The sequence below is a fragment of the Zingiber officinale genome, chromosome 9A (assembly GCF_018446385.1).
Source record: "Zingiber officinale cultivar Zhangliang chromosome 9A, Zo_v1.1, whole genome shotgun sequence".
Taxonomy (NCBI): domain Eukaryota; kingdom Viridiplantae; phylum Streptophyta; class Magnoliopsida; order Zingiberales; family Zingiberaceae; genus Zingiber; species Zingiber officinale.
Genome location: NC_056002.1, coordinates 133,462,025 through 133,480,600, shown reverse-complemented (window position 1 = coordinate 133,480,600; position 18,576 = coordinate 133,462,025). Strand labels below are relative to the sequence as shown.

Here is an 18,576-nt window from a genome sequence, read left to right as displayed (position 1 = left end):
GAGACAGCTAAAGAAGAGCGCTTCCATGGCAGCCGCGACAAGTGGAGCGCCGCGACAAGCTTCCACTGCTCCCACTTCCTTCGGTGCTGCCTGCGCCGCCCATGTACTTAAATGCCAACGACGCCCCCCCGGCTGGGCCTCACCCCACATGGCCACCTTCGTCGTGCCTCTCCATCTTCTTCCTTCTCCCTCCTTCTTCTTCCAACTCCCATTCACATGCCTCCTCGCATTCTTCCTCCTGCGACTTCTCCTGAAGCAGTCCCGGAAGGCGGCGGCGTCGACGGCGGCGGAGGTGACTATTCCTCCCGGCAACACCTGGCTTCCCTTCGTCGGAGAGACGCTGGATTTCTTGGCAGCCTGCTACAGCAACAGAGGAGTTTACGACTTCGTCAGGACCCGCCATCTCCGGTCACCTCCGGACTCTCCTCCGTTTCTTCTTTAATTTCTTCCGGCCACTCATGCGCGAACTGTGTTTGCAGGTACGGAGAGTGTTTCAGGACGAAGATACTGGGGCAGATCCATGTGTTTGTGTCCAGCACAGAGGTCGCGAGGACGATTATAGGTTTTGAATCTCCTGACTTCTCCAAGAGGTACATCCGGTCGATAGCGGAGCTTCTGGGAGAGCACAGCTTGCTTTGTGCGTCTAGCGAGCAGCATAAGCTCGTCAGGCGGCACATCTCCTCCCTGTTCAAGTTGGAAGCAGTGGATTCGGCAGTGAAAAAATTTGACGAACTGGTTTTGGATACTTTGCGTGGATGGGAGCTCAAGGACAGCGTTATAGTGCTTAGTGATGCGTTGAAGGTATCTTCTAGGACTAGTTTAGAAGTTTCAAAGCATAGCTTAGCTTCCGCTAAACCCTAAACCTTAAATCCAGATAAATCTAGAGCACAATTTATACCCGCTTAAAAGTCGATTATTAAAATATTCATTCCAGCCCCCAAGGCATAGCGCAGACGGTAGGCGCACTGACATAATGGTCAGGGATTGATTCGAATTGATAACCAAGGATTTATCCTACTATGCGCCTAATGTTTATGTATCTACATTTACTTCCCTCCATATCCATGAAATCAGCGCTAGGGACTGTTAAGGTAGCAGATTTACTTTTTTTTTTAAAAAAAAATATTCATTCCATTTAAAATTCAAACTCTAAGTGTTTTACCACTGCAACACACTTGTGGGGACTAGAAAATATGATCTTTTGATCTTAGTATAAATGCTAAGGAATAATTGTTTTTAATTCTACTGTCTCCCAAGGATTCAAATCCTTGGTTGAGATTCTAGGTTAAATTAGTATTTTGGGGTTAGATTGTCTTACACGGTTTCAGATTCTCTCAAATGATTAGGCCTTCACTTTTTGGGGGGGTTAAACTATTGGGACGGCTGGGTGTCACGTTAAGAGTCATTGTGCTTCTGAATCTATCTTTTGGAAAAAAGGGGGAAGGTTGCCCACCTCCTGCATTAGTCGGATCAAAGGCCTGAGTACCCGAGTTAACAAAAAAAAATATTAGGCCTTCAACCCTCTTGTATAGGGGTGCAAATGAACAGAATCAAATTGAATAATATGAAAATATTGATATATGAGTTCGAACTTGAAAATATATGTTATATTCGAATTCGATTATAAGTTCAAAAATACAAATAATTTTGGCTCGAACTCAGTTTGAAATAAAATTCAGGCTCGAGTTCGGTTTGAATTATTTGAATTTTGATTTGAGCAGAATTAAACTATACAACAACAACAACAATAACCAAGCTTTTTCCCACTAGGTGGGGTTGGCTGTATGAATCCTTTTACGTCATTGAGCTCTATCTTCTATTATATCATCATCTATATTTAAATAAATTTTATCTTGTTTTATTGTTGCTAACTAAGTCTTTTTTGGTCTTCCTCTTCCTCGTTTGATATGCATGTTTATCATAGTTTCACATCGCCTAACTGGAGCATTTATTGGTCGTCTAAGTACACGTCTGTACCATCTTAAACGTGTCTCTCGGAGTTTTTTTCAATAGATGCAACTCCGACTTTCTCTCTAATGCTCTCATTTCTTATTTTGTCCATCTTCGTATGTCCACACATTCACCTTAACATCCTCATCTCTGCAACTCTCATCTTCTGTTCATGTGCTCGAGTCATAGCCCAACATTCAGCTCCATATAACATAGCAGGTCTAACTGCGGTTTTATAGAACTTACCTTTAAGTTTAAGAGGTACTTTACGGTCACATAAAACACTCGATGCTCCCCTCCATTTCACCCATCCTGCTTGTATTCTATGTAAGACATCTCTCTCAATCCCTCCATCATTTTGTAAAAATGATCCTAAATATTTAAATCTCTCGGTTCTAGGCAACTCGTCCTCTCCTATCTTAACAATTGTTTCATTACTTCTAATATTGCTAAACTTAAATTCCATATATTCTGTCTTTAATTTACTAAGCTTAAAACCTTTCCCTTCTAGTGTTTCCCTCCAAGATTCTAACTTAGCATTTACTCCTTCACGTGTCTCATCTACCAAAATAATATCATCTGCAAACAACATGCACCACGGTACTGTGTCTTGAATGTGCGCAGTGAGTTCGCCCATAATTAGTGTAAAAAGATAGGGACTTAGAGCTGATCCTTGATGTAACCCTATCTTTATTGGAAATGCTTCAGTTACTCTGCCTGAAGTTTTTACTTTGGTCGTTACATCCTCATATATATTCTTAATTAGTTCAATATATGTTACTCTAACACCTCTCTTTTCTAAAATTCTCCATATAATTTCTCTTGGGACTCTATCATAAACTTTTTTTAAGTTAATGAATACCATGTGTAGATCTTTGTTTTTGCTCCCGATATTTTCAATTAATTGTCTAAGAAGATGTATAGCTTCTATTTTCGACCTTTCAGGTATGAACCCAAATTGATTTTTTGTGATATCCTTCCTTAATCTTTTTTCTATTACTTTTTCCCAAAGTTTCATAGTATGACTCATTAGTTTAATACACCTATAGTTTGCACAATTTTGTATGTCTTCCTTGTTCTTATATAAGGGAACTAGAGTACTTATCCTCCATTGATCAGACATTTTTTTTGTTTTCAATATCATGTTAAATAATTTTGTAAGTCATTCAATACCTTGTTTCCCTAAGCACTTCTATACCTCTATCGGAATATCATCTGGTCCAACGGCTTTTCCATTGTGCATCTCATTTAAAGTTTGTTTTACTTCTGAAGTTTGAATTCTACGATAAAAATTAAAATTTCTATGCTCATTTGACCTAATTAAATTACCTAAGTTAAGTTGGTCACCTAAACCTTCATTAAAAAGTTGATGAAAATACCTCTTTCACCGCTCTTTTATTTCTCCATCGTTTACTAATACCCTATTACATTCATCTTTAATACATTTTATTTGGCTAAGATCTCTTGTTTTCCTTTCTCTCACTTTAGTTATTCTATAAATGTCTCTTTCCCCTTTTTTTGTATCTAATTTTTGATATAACCGTTCAAAAGTTTCATTTTTTGCTTCACTCACTACTTTCTTAGCTTCTTTCTTGGCTATTGTATATTTTTTAAAGTTTTCCTCGTTCTTACAAATATATAATTCCTTATAAACTATTCGTTTTTCCTTTACTTTCTCTTGTACTTTCTCATTCCACCACTAAGATTCTTTACTTAGTGGTGCATGTCCCTTTGACTCACTAAGTACACTTTTAGCTACTATTTTCAACTTTGATAGCATCTTATCCCATGTTGTATTAGAGTTATCGTATATTTCACCTAATGCTTGTATTTCTACCTTCTCCTTAAATATATTTTGCTTTCCATCCTTTAACTTCCACCACTTAATTCTAGGAATTGTATATATTTTCTTTCTATTGATACTATGTTTGAGGCGTATATCCAACACTACTATCCTATGTTGGGTAGTTAAGCTTTCTCCAGGGATGACTTTGACAAATCTTTCTATCCTTCTTCCTAACCATAAGAAAGTCAATTTGCGATTTATTATTCTCACTTTTGAATGTGACTAAGTGTTCTTCTCTTTTCTTAAAAAACGTATTAGCTAATCTAAGGTCATATACTGTCGCAAAATTTAATATAGTTTTTCCTTCCTCATTCCAAACTCATAACTCCCATGTACTCTCTCATATTCCTCATTTTTCACTCCGACATGCCCATTTAGATCACCTCCTATTAAAATCATTTCATTTGGTGGAATATTTTGTAATATTTCATCTAAGTCCTCCCAAAACCTTGATTTGGTAGCTTCATCTAATCCTACTTATGGTGCATATACGCTAATTATGTTCATAGTTTCTTTCGTTACTATTATCTTAAGGGTTATAATTCTATCCCCTTTTCTAACTACTCCTACAACTTCATCCTTTAACAAATTATCTACAATAATACCCACTCCATTTCTTGCTTTACTCTTTCCAGTGTACCATAACTTAAAACTCGAGTTCTCTATCATCTTTGCCTTCTCACCTGTCCATTTTGTCTCTTGTACACACAAAATACTAATTTTTCTCCTAATCATCATATCTGCTACCTCCATTGATTTACCAGTGAGAGTTCCTTTGTTCCATCTTCCAAATCTTAGATTATTAGTTTTCCTATCATATTTGTTCTTATCTAACCTATGGTGTGAGAACTCTTGCCTATTTAACATTACACTCAAGTTCTCATGGAGATGTAGTGGTCGTTGCTGAAACGTTACAATCGGGCCCTGTAATGCGAACTCTTGCATATTTATCACTACACCCGAGTTCTGGAGATGTAACGGTTCTTGCCGAGACGTTACAGTCGGACCCTGCAACGCGTTCCTTTCGGGGAACAACCTAGCATTAGCACAATAGTTTAATGGATTCATTCATTGAATATTTGCCATAGTTTAGCATTGGCTGGCAACCTAACACAACCCTCCTCCTTTATCTGGGCTTGGGACCGGCCATGACCGGTCTTCATGGGCGGAGTTGCAGAATTAAACTATAGTTTGAAATATTTAAATTCGAGTTTGGTTTGAGTTATTTGAACCTTAATTTAAGCATATTTAAATTGTGTAAAAATAACCAAAGTTCAGTTTGAGTTTGGCTCTTGAGTGACTCGTGAATAATCGAACAAAATATTATTTCGAATTCAGCTCGAAAAAATTATTGAACATGTTCGAGTTCGACTCAAATTTGATAATTTCAAATATAAATCAAATATTTTTTAAGCGGGCTCGAAAAGCTCATGAATAGATTAAATTCATTTGCACCCCTACTCTTGTAGGCATGTGAAACCAACCTGTGATTCCACATCACTTGGTTGTATGCCTTCCACAGGACCAAGGTGTTTACTCTTTGAGCATGGAATAATGGAGGTGTTTTTTTTGTTTTTGATAATTTCAGTGTTGGGCTTCCTCCTAGTTTGCCTATTAGGTAAATCCAATCCAGGTGTATTTGCTCGGACACTACTTTTTAGTTAGACTCAAGTTATATCGACAAATTTAATGCAATAGTCTGAGTAATTTAACTAAGCTAAATTTTTTCTTCATTCACTGGTTTCCTTCAGATCACATTTAATGCAATCTGCAAGATGCTTATAAGCACAGAGGAAGAGTATGAGCTTGAAATACTGAGAAATGATGTTTCTGAAGTGACTGAAGCCATGCTAGCATTTCCTTTGAAGCTTCCAGGAACTAGATTTTACAGAGGCCTAGAGGTCAGTTCTTGGAAGAAGGATGTTTTTGTTTTAAATACTTTGATAACATCGGTATGACTGGCTGATGCAGGCTAGGAGAAGGATAATGAATAGACTGAGAAAAATGATACACTCGAGGAAGAAGAGGTTGGAGTATCATGAGGACTTTTTACAAGGCCTACTTGTAGGTGATGGTAAAGACCCACTTACTGATGAACAAATCATGGATAATATTTTGACACTTATCATTGCAGGTGTGTTTTGATCACATCTTTTTTCTTCTTCCATAATTATTGCATAAGGAGGATGTTGGATTTCTCTATTGTGTTCTACATTCAGGACAGGTAACAACAGCGAGTTCGATAGCTTGGATGGTCAAGTATTTAGACGAAAACCAAGAGGTGGAAGAAAAATTAAGAGTAAGTGAAAGTGGCCAATTCAATTCTATATTTGTAATATAATCTAAAGCTGCATCACTGAACAGGCTTTGCATTTGGATCTCGCAAGTAAAAAATCTTTGTCCCCTTTGGGATCTGAAGTTCTTAACCTTATGCCATACGCAATCAAGGTATGGAGGTTGGAGAATACTACCGATAAATAAGTAAATGATTATACAAGGGGCCATAAACTATGGCTCAATTTGTTTGATATTTGTTCTGTATCTATTCTATAATATCTGAGTTAGATTTTTGAAGCTCAATTCAGCTTTCATATTGAGGTTTTCGATATTGTCAATCTTTGAATTTGATTTCTTTGTAGATAGTGAAGGAATCCTTGAGGATGGCGACGATTGTATCTTGGTTCCCAAGAGTGGCACTCAAGGACTGTGAAGTTTACGGTACATGCTATAGAAATGTTCAACGATAGCTATACTTGTTGTTCAAATAAAAATTCCTTGTTTTACCGTAATTTTCAAGTTTTCTTCCTTAAGAAAAGTATTGATAATCCATTCTTATGCGTCACTATCTTTTATAGTTTTACTCGCATCGATCACTCATTTCAAATTACTAGCACTCTTGTAAGATTAAATCTTTAGACAAGGGCTTGTTTACATTTGTTACTTTTCTTAAGATTTCATGTGCTTTCCACCAATCGTGTGCCATCAAGGCCTAATGAATTTCCTCTAAGATACAACAAGATCAACAACCACTATGCGACTTATACTATTGAGGAAGAGCCCATGGTCCATTGACTTAGAAAATGGTTGTTGGAATCCACCAATTCAAGTACACAATTTAGTTGTTACTTTGGTCATTGCTAGAGGAATAGAGGAGGCTTATTGCTTATTGGGATATGTGATTTCTTAAGAATTTTTTGAGTGTCGAGAGCAAATCCAACCTTGGTCTTTCATAGGTTAGTCCACACCTCTCAAATGATTTTGTTTTTGGGGCTACATCCATCATGGTTTGATTTGAGCCCTTGAATGCAAATCAAACTACTTTGATGTATCGGTGTCTTAGATTCATGGCGATCATTTTGTACACCATTTCGCTAAAAATTATACAATTGACTTATGTGATATGTCGACGTATCAACCATCCAACGTGGTGTCCTAGGTGAAGTGTATCATCTTACATGACAAGAAATTGAATATATGCCTTAATGTGACATATGATGATGTATATATGCAAATTGCAAAATGCATATTGGTAAACTCTTTGCCACATATGCCGAATGCATGATGATGCCATTGTTAGTTGTATGTGATGCGCATGCACACATTGTGGTGTCATAAATCACATTGTTCATAACCTCATCATGTACAAAGCATAGGGTAACTACACTAGCTCAATCTTTTTATAAGACATCACAAGGTTATGTTTCGCGGCTTGCATTGTCAAGGAAGAGTTTTGATTCAACCAACTCGGGACAAGGCCATCTGAATTCACTTGCTAGATTGAGTAATTCACCTATAGAAGAAGAAGTTTTACTGTTGGAGGGATAGACGACACTTGTTGCTTGCTGAAACATGTGAATTCTTATTGCCCTTAACTAGCCTAGACCTTAGTCTTTTATAGACTAGTCCACACTCCGTGAGCGGGCTGTGATTCTTGTACTAAACACACCCTACTTTGATTTGGATTCTCGGTCTCTATGACAACTAAGATAGCATTAGTTTGAGGCACAAGCACACTCAAACTAATTGGATCGTCAAATTAGACCATTCCTGCATCACAACACCTCAATGTGACTTGAAATGATGCGTTACATGCAAAAGAATGTGAAATTAGCAAGATCTAACCAGACCACATTTATCTTTCCATACTCATGTTGAAATTAAATTATGTTTTGTAACAGGATATAAGATTCAGAGAAGTTGGATTGTGAATGTCAATGCAAGAGCCACACACTATGATCCTATGGTGTACGAAGAACCAATGAAGTTCAACCCGTCAAGGTTTGACGTAAGTTACTTGAGCAAGGCTTCTCTTACAATGTTTAAAGGTCACATTTAATGTCCTTAGAGTAGTGACTCTAGTTTCAATTGACACAGGAGGACCCTAAACCCTATAGCTTCATGGCATTTGGAATTGGAGGGCGAACATGTGTGGGAATGCACCTAGCCAAGGCGATGATGTTAGTTTTTCTACATCGGCTAGTTACTACCTATAGGTACATTATTGTCTTTCTCTCAGCTTTCTTCTTGCTTTAACAATCTTGTTTTGGATTGCGTCGAAGAATATAATCTAGTTTCTTTAGAATGCACAACCAAGAGGACAGTTCAGTTCTAGAAGTTTAGTTGTAGGAACCATTGAGGCTAATCAGCTCTCTAAATTTCGTTAGAGGATTGTAATTTTAGCTGTTTTATCCATGGATCGAAACATTTGTCGGCACGGTGAAATCTTTGTTCAAGTTTCATATGTTTAGTATGGCCTAAGTTTGGGAAATTATGAACTATATACGAAGTTGTAATTCCTTAGTCATATGGTCTTTACATTGTGTGTGTGTTTTTTTTTCGGACGACAATTGTTTTCTCACTCACCGGAGTTCATGTTTGTTATGATGATCAGGTGGAAGGTGACTGACAAGGACTCAAGCCTGCAGAAAGGAACCATGTTTCCGATGCTAAGAAACGGGTGCCCGATCACTGTCACTGCGGTTGGTGTTGAGCCTAAATTTCCATAGAGATCAAGATGAACATTTGCTGTGGCCTTGCTACTCAGACTACGATGTATAGTTGTTTACGATCAAGTGAAGTTTTATGTTTATCCCTTCTGTTTTCGTTCCTCGCTTGCTTGTCGGTTTGCGAAGTTGAAAACAATTCTGAAAAACTGAAGTTATCGATAATTGAAGTAATGTTGTTAGGGAAGGAAAATCACATGTAACAAAACTATTGCGCGATTTAAACTTTTCACTAAATTTAGAAAACTCAACTTAAACTATATAGGAAAATAGACTAAAAGCATATCTAAATCATGGAACTCTCTATATGTAGTTTTGTGGGACTTTTTCCTCACTCATTTTCTTCTCTTCTTCGTATCTTGTATCCAAGTAATCCATGTGAAATAAAAATAACTTATCGAATCATGAAGCACATTTATATTTATCAAAGGGAATTCATTTGTCAGGTGAAATGCGCAAAATGTCCTACTCGTTTGCCTTCTCTTCCAATCACATAGAAACTCCTAATTACCTAACTAGCTAGCTCATCGATCGTTTAAACTAGCCGTCGGCACTCGTTTTATGCATTAGTAGCATGCAATGAATCTTACTTAAATCTTTGATAAAATGCAATTAACTTTTTCATCCTATCCAAGATCACTAAGAAATACACATGCACTAGCCACAATCGCTTCTCGAGAATCTATAAGATCGAATATAGATAATAAGAGTAACTCGTAGCTTTAAGAAAAGAACCTCAGATAGAAACCTATACCTGAGAACACTAATAACATGCAAACTTTTTGCAACCTAGCTACTGAGATCACCCCCAAACGAGCTCCTACCATTGTTAGAAAGTAGTAAACAAATTTTTCAAAAAGGTTATTGATCCCGTCCGGAAGCTGAGTCGGATGGAAGCGGGCCGCGCTGTCGCTGGTGTTGACGAAAAGTCACTGCGAAACCTGGTCGATCTGACACCCGTCGGAAAAGCTTACACGAGCGGATGACGGGGGGTGATGAAGAAGCAAGGGTCCTGCACACACTCAGACTAACCCATGGGTCGTTAGAGACCAGAAACCAGGGGAAAAGTCCCCGGGTCAGACCCTCCGACGCTCAAGTCAGATACGTTTTCCCCAGAAGAACAGTGAAAGGACGAACAAGTGCGAAAAGATGAGTAAGCGTACCTGCGTAAGGACGAAGCTTCCCTTTTTATACTGCAATGGGGGCTTCTGGAACCTGACGGGTGTCAGGGAATGTCGGATGTCAGGCTTTGTCGGGCGGTAAATGACATGCGGTGTCCTCCTATAGGTCTGGGAAGGAATCAACAAGCAGTGAGCGTCAGACCATTAGCATATTTTCTGACAGACGGTGATTATTCCTTGACAGGTTGTTACGATTCCCTGACTTTCTTGTAGTGTAGTGTACGCTTGCCCCGATCTGTTAATCCTGGAGTGGGTCCCTACGCTTGCCGTCCTCACTCTGTGGGGTGTAGACCTATATTTCCTAACCTGCGTTTGACGCATCCCAAATCCAGATCTGTATACCCAGCCCTGTCCTGTGTGTCCTGTCTTGTGACCTCCTGACCTGCCTTACCTTGTATCGTGACCTGTATGCCTTGATTTGGTTCCGCTTATCCTGCGTCCCGACCTGTACGCCTCCGTCCAATTCCGTCTGTCTTGACTTGTACACCTTAGCCCGATTCCATCTGTCCCGACCTGTACGCCTTAGTTTGCATATCCCGACCTGTACGCTTTGGTCCTTATGTTCTGTGTCACAAGGCTATAAGTCCTGACATGTATCATTGGTTTGCACATCCCGACCTGTACGTTTTGATCCAGATATCCTGTGCCGCAGGGCTATAAGTCCTGACCTGTATCTTTGGTTGGCACATCCCGACCTGTACGCTTTGGTCCCTATGTTCTGTGCCTCAAGGCTATAAGTCCTGACCTCTATCCTTGGTTGCATTATCCCGACCTGTACGCTTTGGTCCCTGTGTTCTGTGTCGTAAGGCTATAAGGTCTGACCTGTATCCTTGGTTGGCATATCCCGACCTGTACGCTTTGGTCTCTATGTTCTGTGTCGCAAGACTATAAGTCCTGACCTGTATCCTTAGTTGACACATCGCGACCTGTGCGTGTTGGTCCCTGTGTTCCGCGCCGCAAAGCTATTCCGAGTTCCTACTCGCCATGTAGGCCTAACCCCGGAACACCGCTTGTGCCCGACTCAGACCATCTTGAGACCGGGCCCTTTGAACTCCACGTAGGCCGGACTTTTGACCTCTATGTAAGCCAGACTTTTGACTACCACGTAGATCTGACTTCTAATCGTTACATGAGCTTGACTTCTGACCACCACGTAAACTTGACTTTTAACCATTTCACGGACTTGACTTCCGATCACATTATCTCTCTGATCTCACGATCATGCACTGTATCAGTTATATATTGTGCTATAATGCCCATTTACACAACTTATACATCTTCTTTATGACAGATATGATTGAACATTGAGACAGAGATGAGTTAAGTTGTCCTATAACAGATAGACAGCCATACAAACCATTATTAATTAGATGTATAAGAAGGGAAAGTTGTCGCTTTGCTACAGTGGCATACTGCGCAGTACGACGGTCTCGATGCTGAGGCCCGGCCCAAAACCGAAGAGAACTCCCCACTGCAAGCCGTCTCCGGTGGTGCTCCGCCCCTCCACCGCCGACCGCTTCCTCAGCTCGTCCATCACGAAGTACACCGTGGCGCTCTGCATGTTGCCGTACTCGCTGAAGACGTGGCGGGCGGTGCTGAGCTTGTCCGGGGTCAGCTGCAGCTTGGCTTCGATGGCGTCCATGATGGCCCAGTTGCCCGGGTGCGCCACCCAGAAGACGTCGTTCCACTCCCTCACCCCCAGCGGCACCAACGCCCGCTCCAGGCTCTTCCCGATGTTGTTGGAGATGATCGCCGGAAGCTGGTTCAGGAAGTAGAACGTCCAGCCGAACGCTCGCAGGTGGCCGCCCACCGCCTCCTGGCTCTCCGCCACGGTCTCCTGCATCGCCGCCGCGATCTCGTAGATGGGCTTTTCAACTCGTTCCAGCGGGTCGGCCCCGACGACGACGGCCGCCGCGCCGTCGGCGAAGCCGGCCTGCCCCGCGAGCGCCTCGAAGTCGCGCTCGTTCGGACCGCGGAAGCTGAGCACGGTGATCTCGCAGGCGACCACCAGCACGCGCGCGCCCCTGTTGTTCTCGGCGAGGTCCTTGGCGATGCGGAGCATGGCGGCGCCCATGTGGCAGGCCTGGCTGTAGATCATGAGGCGGTTGACAGTGAGCGGGAGGCCGAGGAGCGTGGCGAGGCGGTAGTCGGCGCCGGGCATGTCGATGCCGCTGATGGAACAGAATACCAGGTGGGTGATCTCCGACTTGGGCCGTCCCCACTCCTTGATGGCCTTCTCCGCCGCTTCCTTTGCCAATTTGGGTATCTCCTCCACCACGATGTCCTGTCGGTCGTCGAACGACGGCTCCTTGTAGGAGCAGAGCTTGGGCCTCTCCTTCAGGATCTCCTCAGTCAAGTACAGGTACCGCTTCTTAACCATCGACTTATTGCCTATTTTTATTTTATTTTATTTTATTTTATTTTTCAGGATTCCGCTTCTCCAAATCAATCAATCAATCAATCACCGATCGAATTACATGAATTGAAGGAATCATCGATTACTTACACATGCGGCGGAACTTCTCCTTGAGCTCCTGCTTGTCGTCGGAGTTGGTGACGCGGAAGTAGAAGTCCGGGAAAGTGCTCTGCTCGTAAAGGTTGGGAGGGGTGGCGGTCCCGATGGCCATGATGGTGGCGGGACCTTGAGCCCTCTGCTCCCTGCGCAACGCGTGGAGGCTGGCCATCACCGCAAGCGCTTCTTCTCGCAGTCGCAGAGAGGAGGAGGGGTGTTGTCTTGCCTTGTCTTGTCTTCTTCCTTCGGCTCATAGCTCTGCTATTTATACGAGAGTAAATGCTCTGTTTGCTCATAGCTCTGTTGACTCCCCTAATTACCCATCTAATTTTAATATTGATAATGATGATGCGAATATTAACTCAGCAGTAATTCTCTGCTGGCTCTCAATTCGGCAATTGACCGAATTGAAAATTACGGAATTCTTAAAAGTTACACCTAACCTAACAGGGTGTATTTATTTTTCATTTTATCCCTCTCATTAAATCAACTATTATTATATTGTATTATAAATAAAGATATAAATGAATTAAGAGTTATTCTAATCTCGATTTAAAAAAATTCATTCAATTAAGTCAATAAACTGAACTCGAACCTGATTTTGAATTTGAAAATATTATCGAGTCAAATCTCAAATTTGATAGTATTTAATTTATAAACCCACGAATATATTCATTTAGAGACTCATAAATAAATTCGTTAAGAGACTCGTGAAGATCTTCATTAAAAGATCGTGTGTATATATATATATATATATTTTAGAAGGCTCAACCTAGGGCTTGACTAGCTTACTTATAAGACATGGTCTTCTGGAAGGATTTGGTTCAATCACATTGTTCTTAGTGATCTTCAACCACATATGGCACTACCCTAGACCTCGTTTGTATGCTGCCAATGTGGTCTATGTTAGTTGCACGATCAACGTATGGTCCTATTGCAAACAGTCTATGTTGGTTGTGCGACCAACCACCTGCCCTAGACATGGCTTGAATGCATTACTCGACTAAGAGATCAAAATTGATGCATACGATTTTGCGGGCTTCTATAAATATAATTGATACAGTACATGATGGTAAGATTTGATAAAGATGGATAGTCAGAAGTTAAGGAAACATGATAGTCAAAAGTCAAGGGGATATGGTAGTCAGAAAGCAAGGGGACGTGACAATCAGAAGTCAAGAGAGACGTGACAGTTAACAAGTATGGAAAGAGGAAGGAAGACTGGGGAACGACGTCAACAACCTAATTCTCGGTCGGATTCCAACAAACCGGGACTCCAGATATGAGACACCTGGGAAGAAAGTCAGATGACACTTAACCAGGATTTGATGGGTTCGGCTTTCACGGCCTGACGATACTTAGGCTCGGTGCTCTCAGTAAGTTAAAACTCCTGGTCAGCTAACTCCCAGTTAGCTAACTCCTGGTCAGTAAAAGATAATAATTAAAACAGTATACTAGCTATATCATTTTATATAGAAGTGTAAATTAACAAGCACATTATGGCATAAAGGCGAATATGCTCGCCCCCAGCGCCCCCGCCAACTCGTCCTAGGGCCAACACGGAGGAGGTAAATCACGGGCGGCTACTAACCTTTGGAATATTGATTAGCACATAAGGGAGGTATTTATCTCGGCTTTGCCGAGATTCAAACCCCAGACCTCATTGTGGCAACACCTCATGTGCTAGCCACTAGACCCATCTGAGCGGACGTAAATGAACAAGCTCATGAACTATTCAAAACTCCATTTGATAAAAGTTCATTTGAGTTTTTTTAATGAAGCTTGTTAAGATAAACAAACCAAACTCAAACTTCACAATATTCGGCTCGTTAGTTCGTGAACATGTTCGTTAAGTTCGTAAATCAACTTTTAAATAAAATAATAATAGTTTTGATATTGAATTTATATATTTTACACTCTACTTATATAATCTATATATAGATAAATATATTAAATTTATTTATTAGAATAAAATTATAAATTTTAATAAGAATATTACAATTTTCTCTAAATATATAATTTAGTTTGTAATGAATATTTAAATTTATAATTTATATTTATTAAGCTTGTTTGGGCTGGATAAAAGCTCTTGAACCATCAATATATTCATTAAATAAAGTTTGAACTCGGCTCGATTATAAATGAGCCAAATTTAAACATTCAAGAGTTTGATTCGGTTTGACTTGATTTAATTACATTCTTGGTGACAAAAGATGAATACACTCACCCTCAGTGTCCTCGTCAACCCGTCCCAGGGTGAATACTAGCCTTTGGATAATGATTAATATATAAGGAAGATATTTATCTCGATTTTATCAAGATTTGAATTTCAAATCTCATGATGATAATATTTTATATACTAACCATTAGATCGTCTGAAAAGATATGACTTGATTACATTCCTAATTTATAGGAGGCGGATGAGATAGATATCCTTTTAATTAAAAAAAAACAGATGCATGAACGATTTAAAAAAAACTAGGACGCCTTTTGATTTTTTTTTCCCCCTTAAAAGATTCGAGAGAGAAAATAAACACAAAACGACAACAATCCAACAACCTCGGTGCATAAATCAATCAAAAGCATTGAAAATGATTAAACAATTCGTCCATAAAAATAGATCAAGAGAAAAGGGAATGACGGTGGATTAAGGGCGTTGGGCCATTTTAACGTGCTCATTTCGATAGCCACGAGAAGATGGTGGTAGGTAGAATAAACTCAAAGTCTACAAAGAGATGACAACTTTTTTTTGTCCTTCTTTTCTTTCGTTTTTTTTTTATTGTCCTTTCATTTTTCAGGGTTTGAATATTGCTGGTTTGATTGGGGCATTTCACCAAACATGTTTTGGATTTCAAAGGTCAAGTTGTGGTTGGTGAACTAATTGTTTAAAAAAAAAAAAATATGGAACCGTTACATCAGCGGCCTCCCTAGAGCCGGTCCCACGGATATGGAGGGAGGTAAATGCAGGTACACAGATAGAAAGTGCATAGCGGAGACGTTAACCCCAGGCAGTGACACCCCGGGGATCGACCCCTGGACCTTTCAGCTACAGAACCATGCACTCCCTATCTGTACTACGCCCTGGGGACAAAGTGAACTAATTGTTTAGCTTGTTCTTTTAGTGGTTGAATTCAATGCCAAAATGGATGTGAGTTTTATTGCCATAGGCTTTCGTCAACAAAATTGGAAGGTAAACATATCCTAAAACTATCCATTGGTATATCTTTATACTCAAAGTTACTTAGAGTTAGGGCGGTAAATGTTTCGAGAATAATCTTAGTGTCCGATTTGTTAAAGCTTGTTTATGTTTAGGTTCGTCAATCGAACAAAGGTATATAAAATTAATAAATAAAATTGAACACTAGTAAGGTTGACTCAATAAAAAACTCATGATTTACTCAAGTTTGAATTAAGCTTGGTTCAACTTAATTCGTTTATACCTTTTGTTGGAGAAAACAATATGTTTCGAAGATTTTGGAGATTTAGCTGAATTTAAAATTACACAGAATTTAAATTCAACTTACAATAGAGATGACCTGAGCAGATAATCTCAAGGTGTCAGCAGGGGCTGGTTTCTGTCAGGTGAAGAAGGTAGTCTCCACAGTGTTGATAGAGCGGGCTGATCGACCGAGCAACACGAGCGTGAGGAAGAGAGAGGTCGACCGGGCGGATGAAAAGATCGATCGGGAAAACTGACCGATGCCTGCGACTAACGCAGTTTCCTTAAAATAGATTCACCCCACCTTCCGGGTCGTCTGTTTCCTATGATACAACGATTGACCGTGATTCCTCCAAGCACTAGTGGTCATGGCGAATTGAGTGACATCCGAATACTATCACGGGCACTCTGCCGATCAAGAGTTGCACGACAGAGGATGAGGGAATGAAGGTGGAGAGAAACTTGTGTTGCTGTATGTTTTGCATGTGATCGCAGCCTCCTTATATATGAGCTCAGATCAGCGACAACGTTAATTGTTGATTAATGACCATTACTTGTCGAGCAGTGAAACGCTCGCTCCACCGTTTTGATTTTGCATTAATTTCGACTTTAATGCATAAGGTTTACGTGGCAAAATATTGATTGTTCCCTTTGGGCAAATTTTGCTCCGATTGGTCCAACATTCGACGCGCACAAGTCGTGCCCACATACAAGTCAACATGGTTCAATGCAAATCTGAGCTCTGATTTGCACCCCCTATGCACCCACATATGAGAGAGAGTATCTCCCTATGCATTTATTCACATCCTCAATGCATGTGAATTAATATAAACTAATCAACATGTCATGAAACTCTCAATGTGAGACTCAAATCCCATTTATAATGAAACATCTTTTCTTTTCTACCTCTTTTCCATTCACATCACTTATATTCAACATCCTTTACATAAAGTGATCAAATATTGGTACAATTATTGTAGCACTAGTAATCTTAAGCTGTAAATTTTATCTCGAAGTCCTATATATATTATAACTACATTTAAGGACAGAGTCACTCAAGGGTTGTCCGAGGCTACAATCCAACCCCGAGTGGCTCCATCATTGGTACCAAGGAGGGAAAAAAATAAACGTAAATGATTTTTAATCATAGTGGATTTCCAAAGTCAAATGATTACTAGTAGAATTTACTGATTTGATGTCAGATGAACTTCCTCCTAGGTTATCATCTGATATTATTCTAAATTTCAAGATAAATTTTCTCTACCATGGGAAGAATGATAAAGAGCCATTCAAAAAAGTAATTTTAATTATTTTATTATTTTTATCGAATTTGGTATTTAAAGTATTTTTTGTTATTCTAAGTTTGATATTTAGGGTAATTTTGTTAATTATGTCTTTTATATTTTTAAATTTGGAGTTCGCTTAGGATATTTTAAATTTTTAGTATTTTTTATAATTTTTTCCTTTCTAGCGTGATCTCTTTCATTTCTTTATGTCTTAACATTTTGGGTATATATAAAGATATGTTTAGTTAATGTTAAAAATAGTCTTTGATCAATAATAATTCAGCTTCACCGTTTTTATTTTTCTCAAACATTCTTGTAGTTTTTTGATATTTATTTTCTATTATTCTTTTGAATTAATAGGTTTAGAAGAGCGCTTCAATATTCATATTTTAATCAATGGAACCGATAGTTATCCATGCATCAACAACCCACGAATTAAGGTTAAAATGTATTATTCGAAACTTTAAGGGGTAATATTAAAAAAATATATAAATACTTTATGTGGGGAGGGGGGACTTTATGTTATGACAATGAATCACCAAAGATTGTGTTAGGTGAATAATCGAACAATATATTAGTTAATTTGTAGCTTAACTCGCAATTAAATAACAACTACTACACGAATTGATTTAGTGATCAGGTGAGAGTTTGCTTCCAATAGGCAATTTAGGAGTTTGTTGACTTTGAAAAGAAAAGAAAAGAAAATAGTGTTCAAATTAAAATTGAAAGAATTGTAAGGAAAGCTAATTATATTATGACTCATCCTCTCCACTATCCTCCCTATGCCACCTTTACTCTATTTCTACCTTTACAAGAAAGAGAGACAACATCATTTTATATGGTTCAACAACAATGTCTTCATATATCCTCAACGTTAGACAATTGTATTACTTAAGACACACCAATTAGCCATTTTGGGAGGGTTTCACCCTCTCCACGTTAGATGGAGTTAGAGATGCAATTATATTTTTTCTGTTTCCTTTTATTGTAGAAAAACTCCTTAAAGCTTCTCTTGTTTATGTGGCTTTCCAACAAGTCACCATGTTAGCCAATTGAGTCTTTAATTATTTATTAATTGATTAAAGGACATACTGAAAATTAGAGAATTCGAATCTTAACAGACAAATTTAACTTTCAGATTTATCAAAAAGTATATTTATTTTTCATTTTACCCTTTCAACTAATCACTATAGTGTTGCATTCAAAGAACAATATTATTATGATGATGTTGTTTTTTGAAATACACTACAATGCATATAGTAGTTGATGGTCAGAAATAAATGCGTTCTTTAAGAAATTTGAAAGTTAAATATGTCTTTTAAAATTTATATAACTTTAAGTGGGTCGTTTGATCATTAA

General features: G+C 39.1%; 2 protein-coding genes across 2 annotated transcripts; one reads left to right on the top strand and one right to left on the bottom strand.

Moving 5' to 3' along the window:
• On the top strand, positions 1–8,885 carry LOC122020314 (abscisic acid 8'-hydroxylase 4-like). The gene is made up of 10 exons (XM_042578190.1): positions 1–408; positions 480–801; positions 5,548–5,697; positions 5,768–5,930; positions 6,016–6,095; positions 6,161–6,244; positions 6,436–6,514; positions 7,975–8,081; positions 8,171–8,289; positions 8,688–8,885. The coding sequence occupies exons 1-10, from the start codon at positions 26–28 to the stop codon at positions 8,800–8,802; spliced, it is 1,602 nt and encodes a 533-aa protein (XP_042434124.1). The 5' UTR covers positions 1–25; the 3' UTR covers positions 8,803–8,885.
• Positions 8,886–11,202: 2,317 nt separating this feature from the next.
• LOC122020719 (curcumin synthase 1) lies at positions 11,203–12,758 on the bottom strand. Its single transcript, XM_042578729.1, has 2 exons — positions 12,487–12,758; positions 11,203–12,371 (listed from the first exon to the last, which is right to left on the bottom strand). The coding sequence occupies exons 1-2, from the start codon at positions 12,662–12,664 to the stop codon at positions 11,380–11,382; spliced, it is 1,170 nt and encodes a 389-aa protein (XP_042434663.1). The 5' UTR covers positions 12,665–12,758; the 3' UTR covers positions 11,203–11,379.
• Positions 12,759–18,576: the final 5,818 nt, after the last annotated feature.

Excerpts from the sequence above, each read along its gene's own strand:
- LOC122020719 (XM_042578729.1), bottom strand. The coding sequence starts at position 12,664 with ATGGCCAGCCTCCACGCGTTGCGCAGGGAGCAGAGGGCTCAAGGTCCC. Across the intron at positions 12,372-12,486 it reads GGAGAAGTTCCGCCGCATGT|GCAATAAGTCGATGGTTAAG; the intron begins GTAAGTAATCGA and ends AAATAAAAATAG.
- LOC122020314 (XM_042578190.1), top strand. The coding sequence starts at position 26 with ATGGCAGCCGCGACAAGTGGAGCGCCGCGACAAGCTTCCACTGCTCCC. Across the intron at positions 6,515-7,974 it reads CAAGGACTGTGAAGTTTACG|GATATAAGATTCAGAGAAGT; the intron begins GTACATGCTATA and ends GTTTTGTAACAG. Across the intron at positions 8,082-8,170 it reads TCAACCCGTCAAGGTTTGAC|GAGGACCCTAAACCCTATAG; the intron begins GTAAGTTACTTG and ends CAATTGACACAG.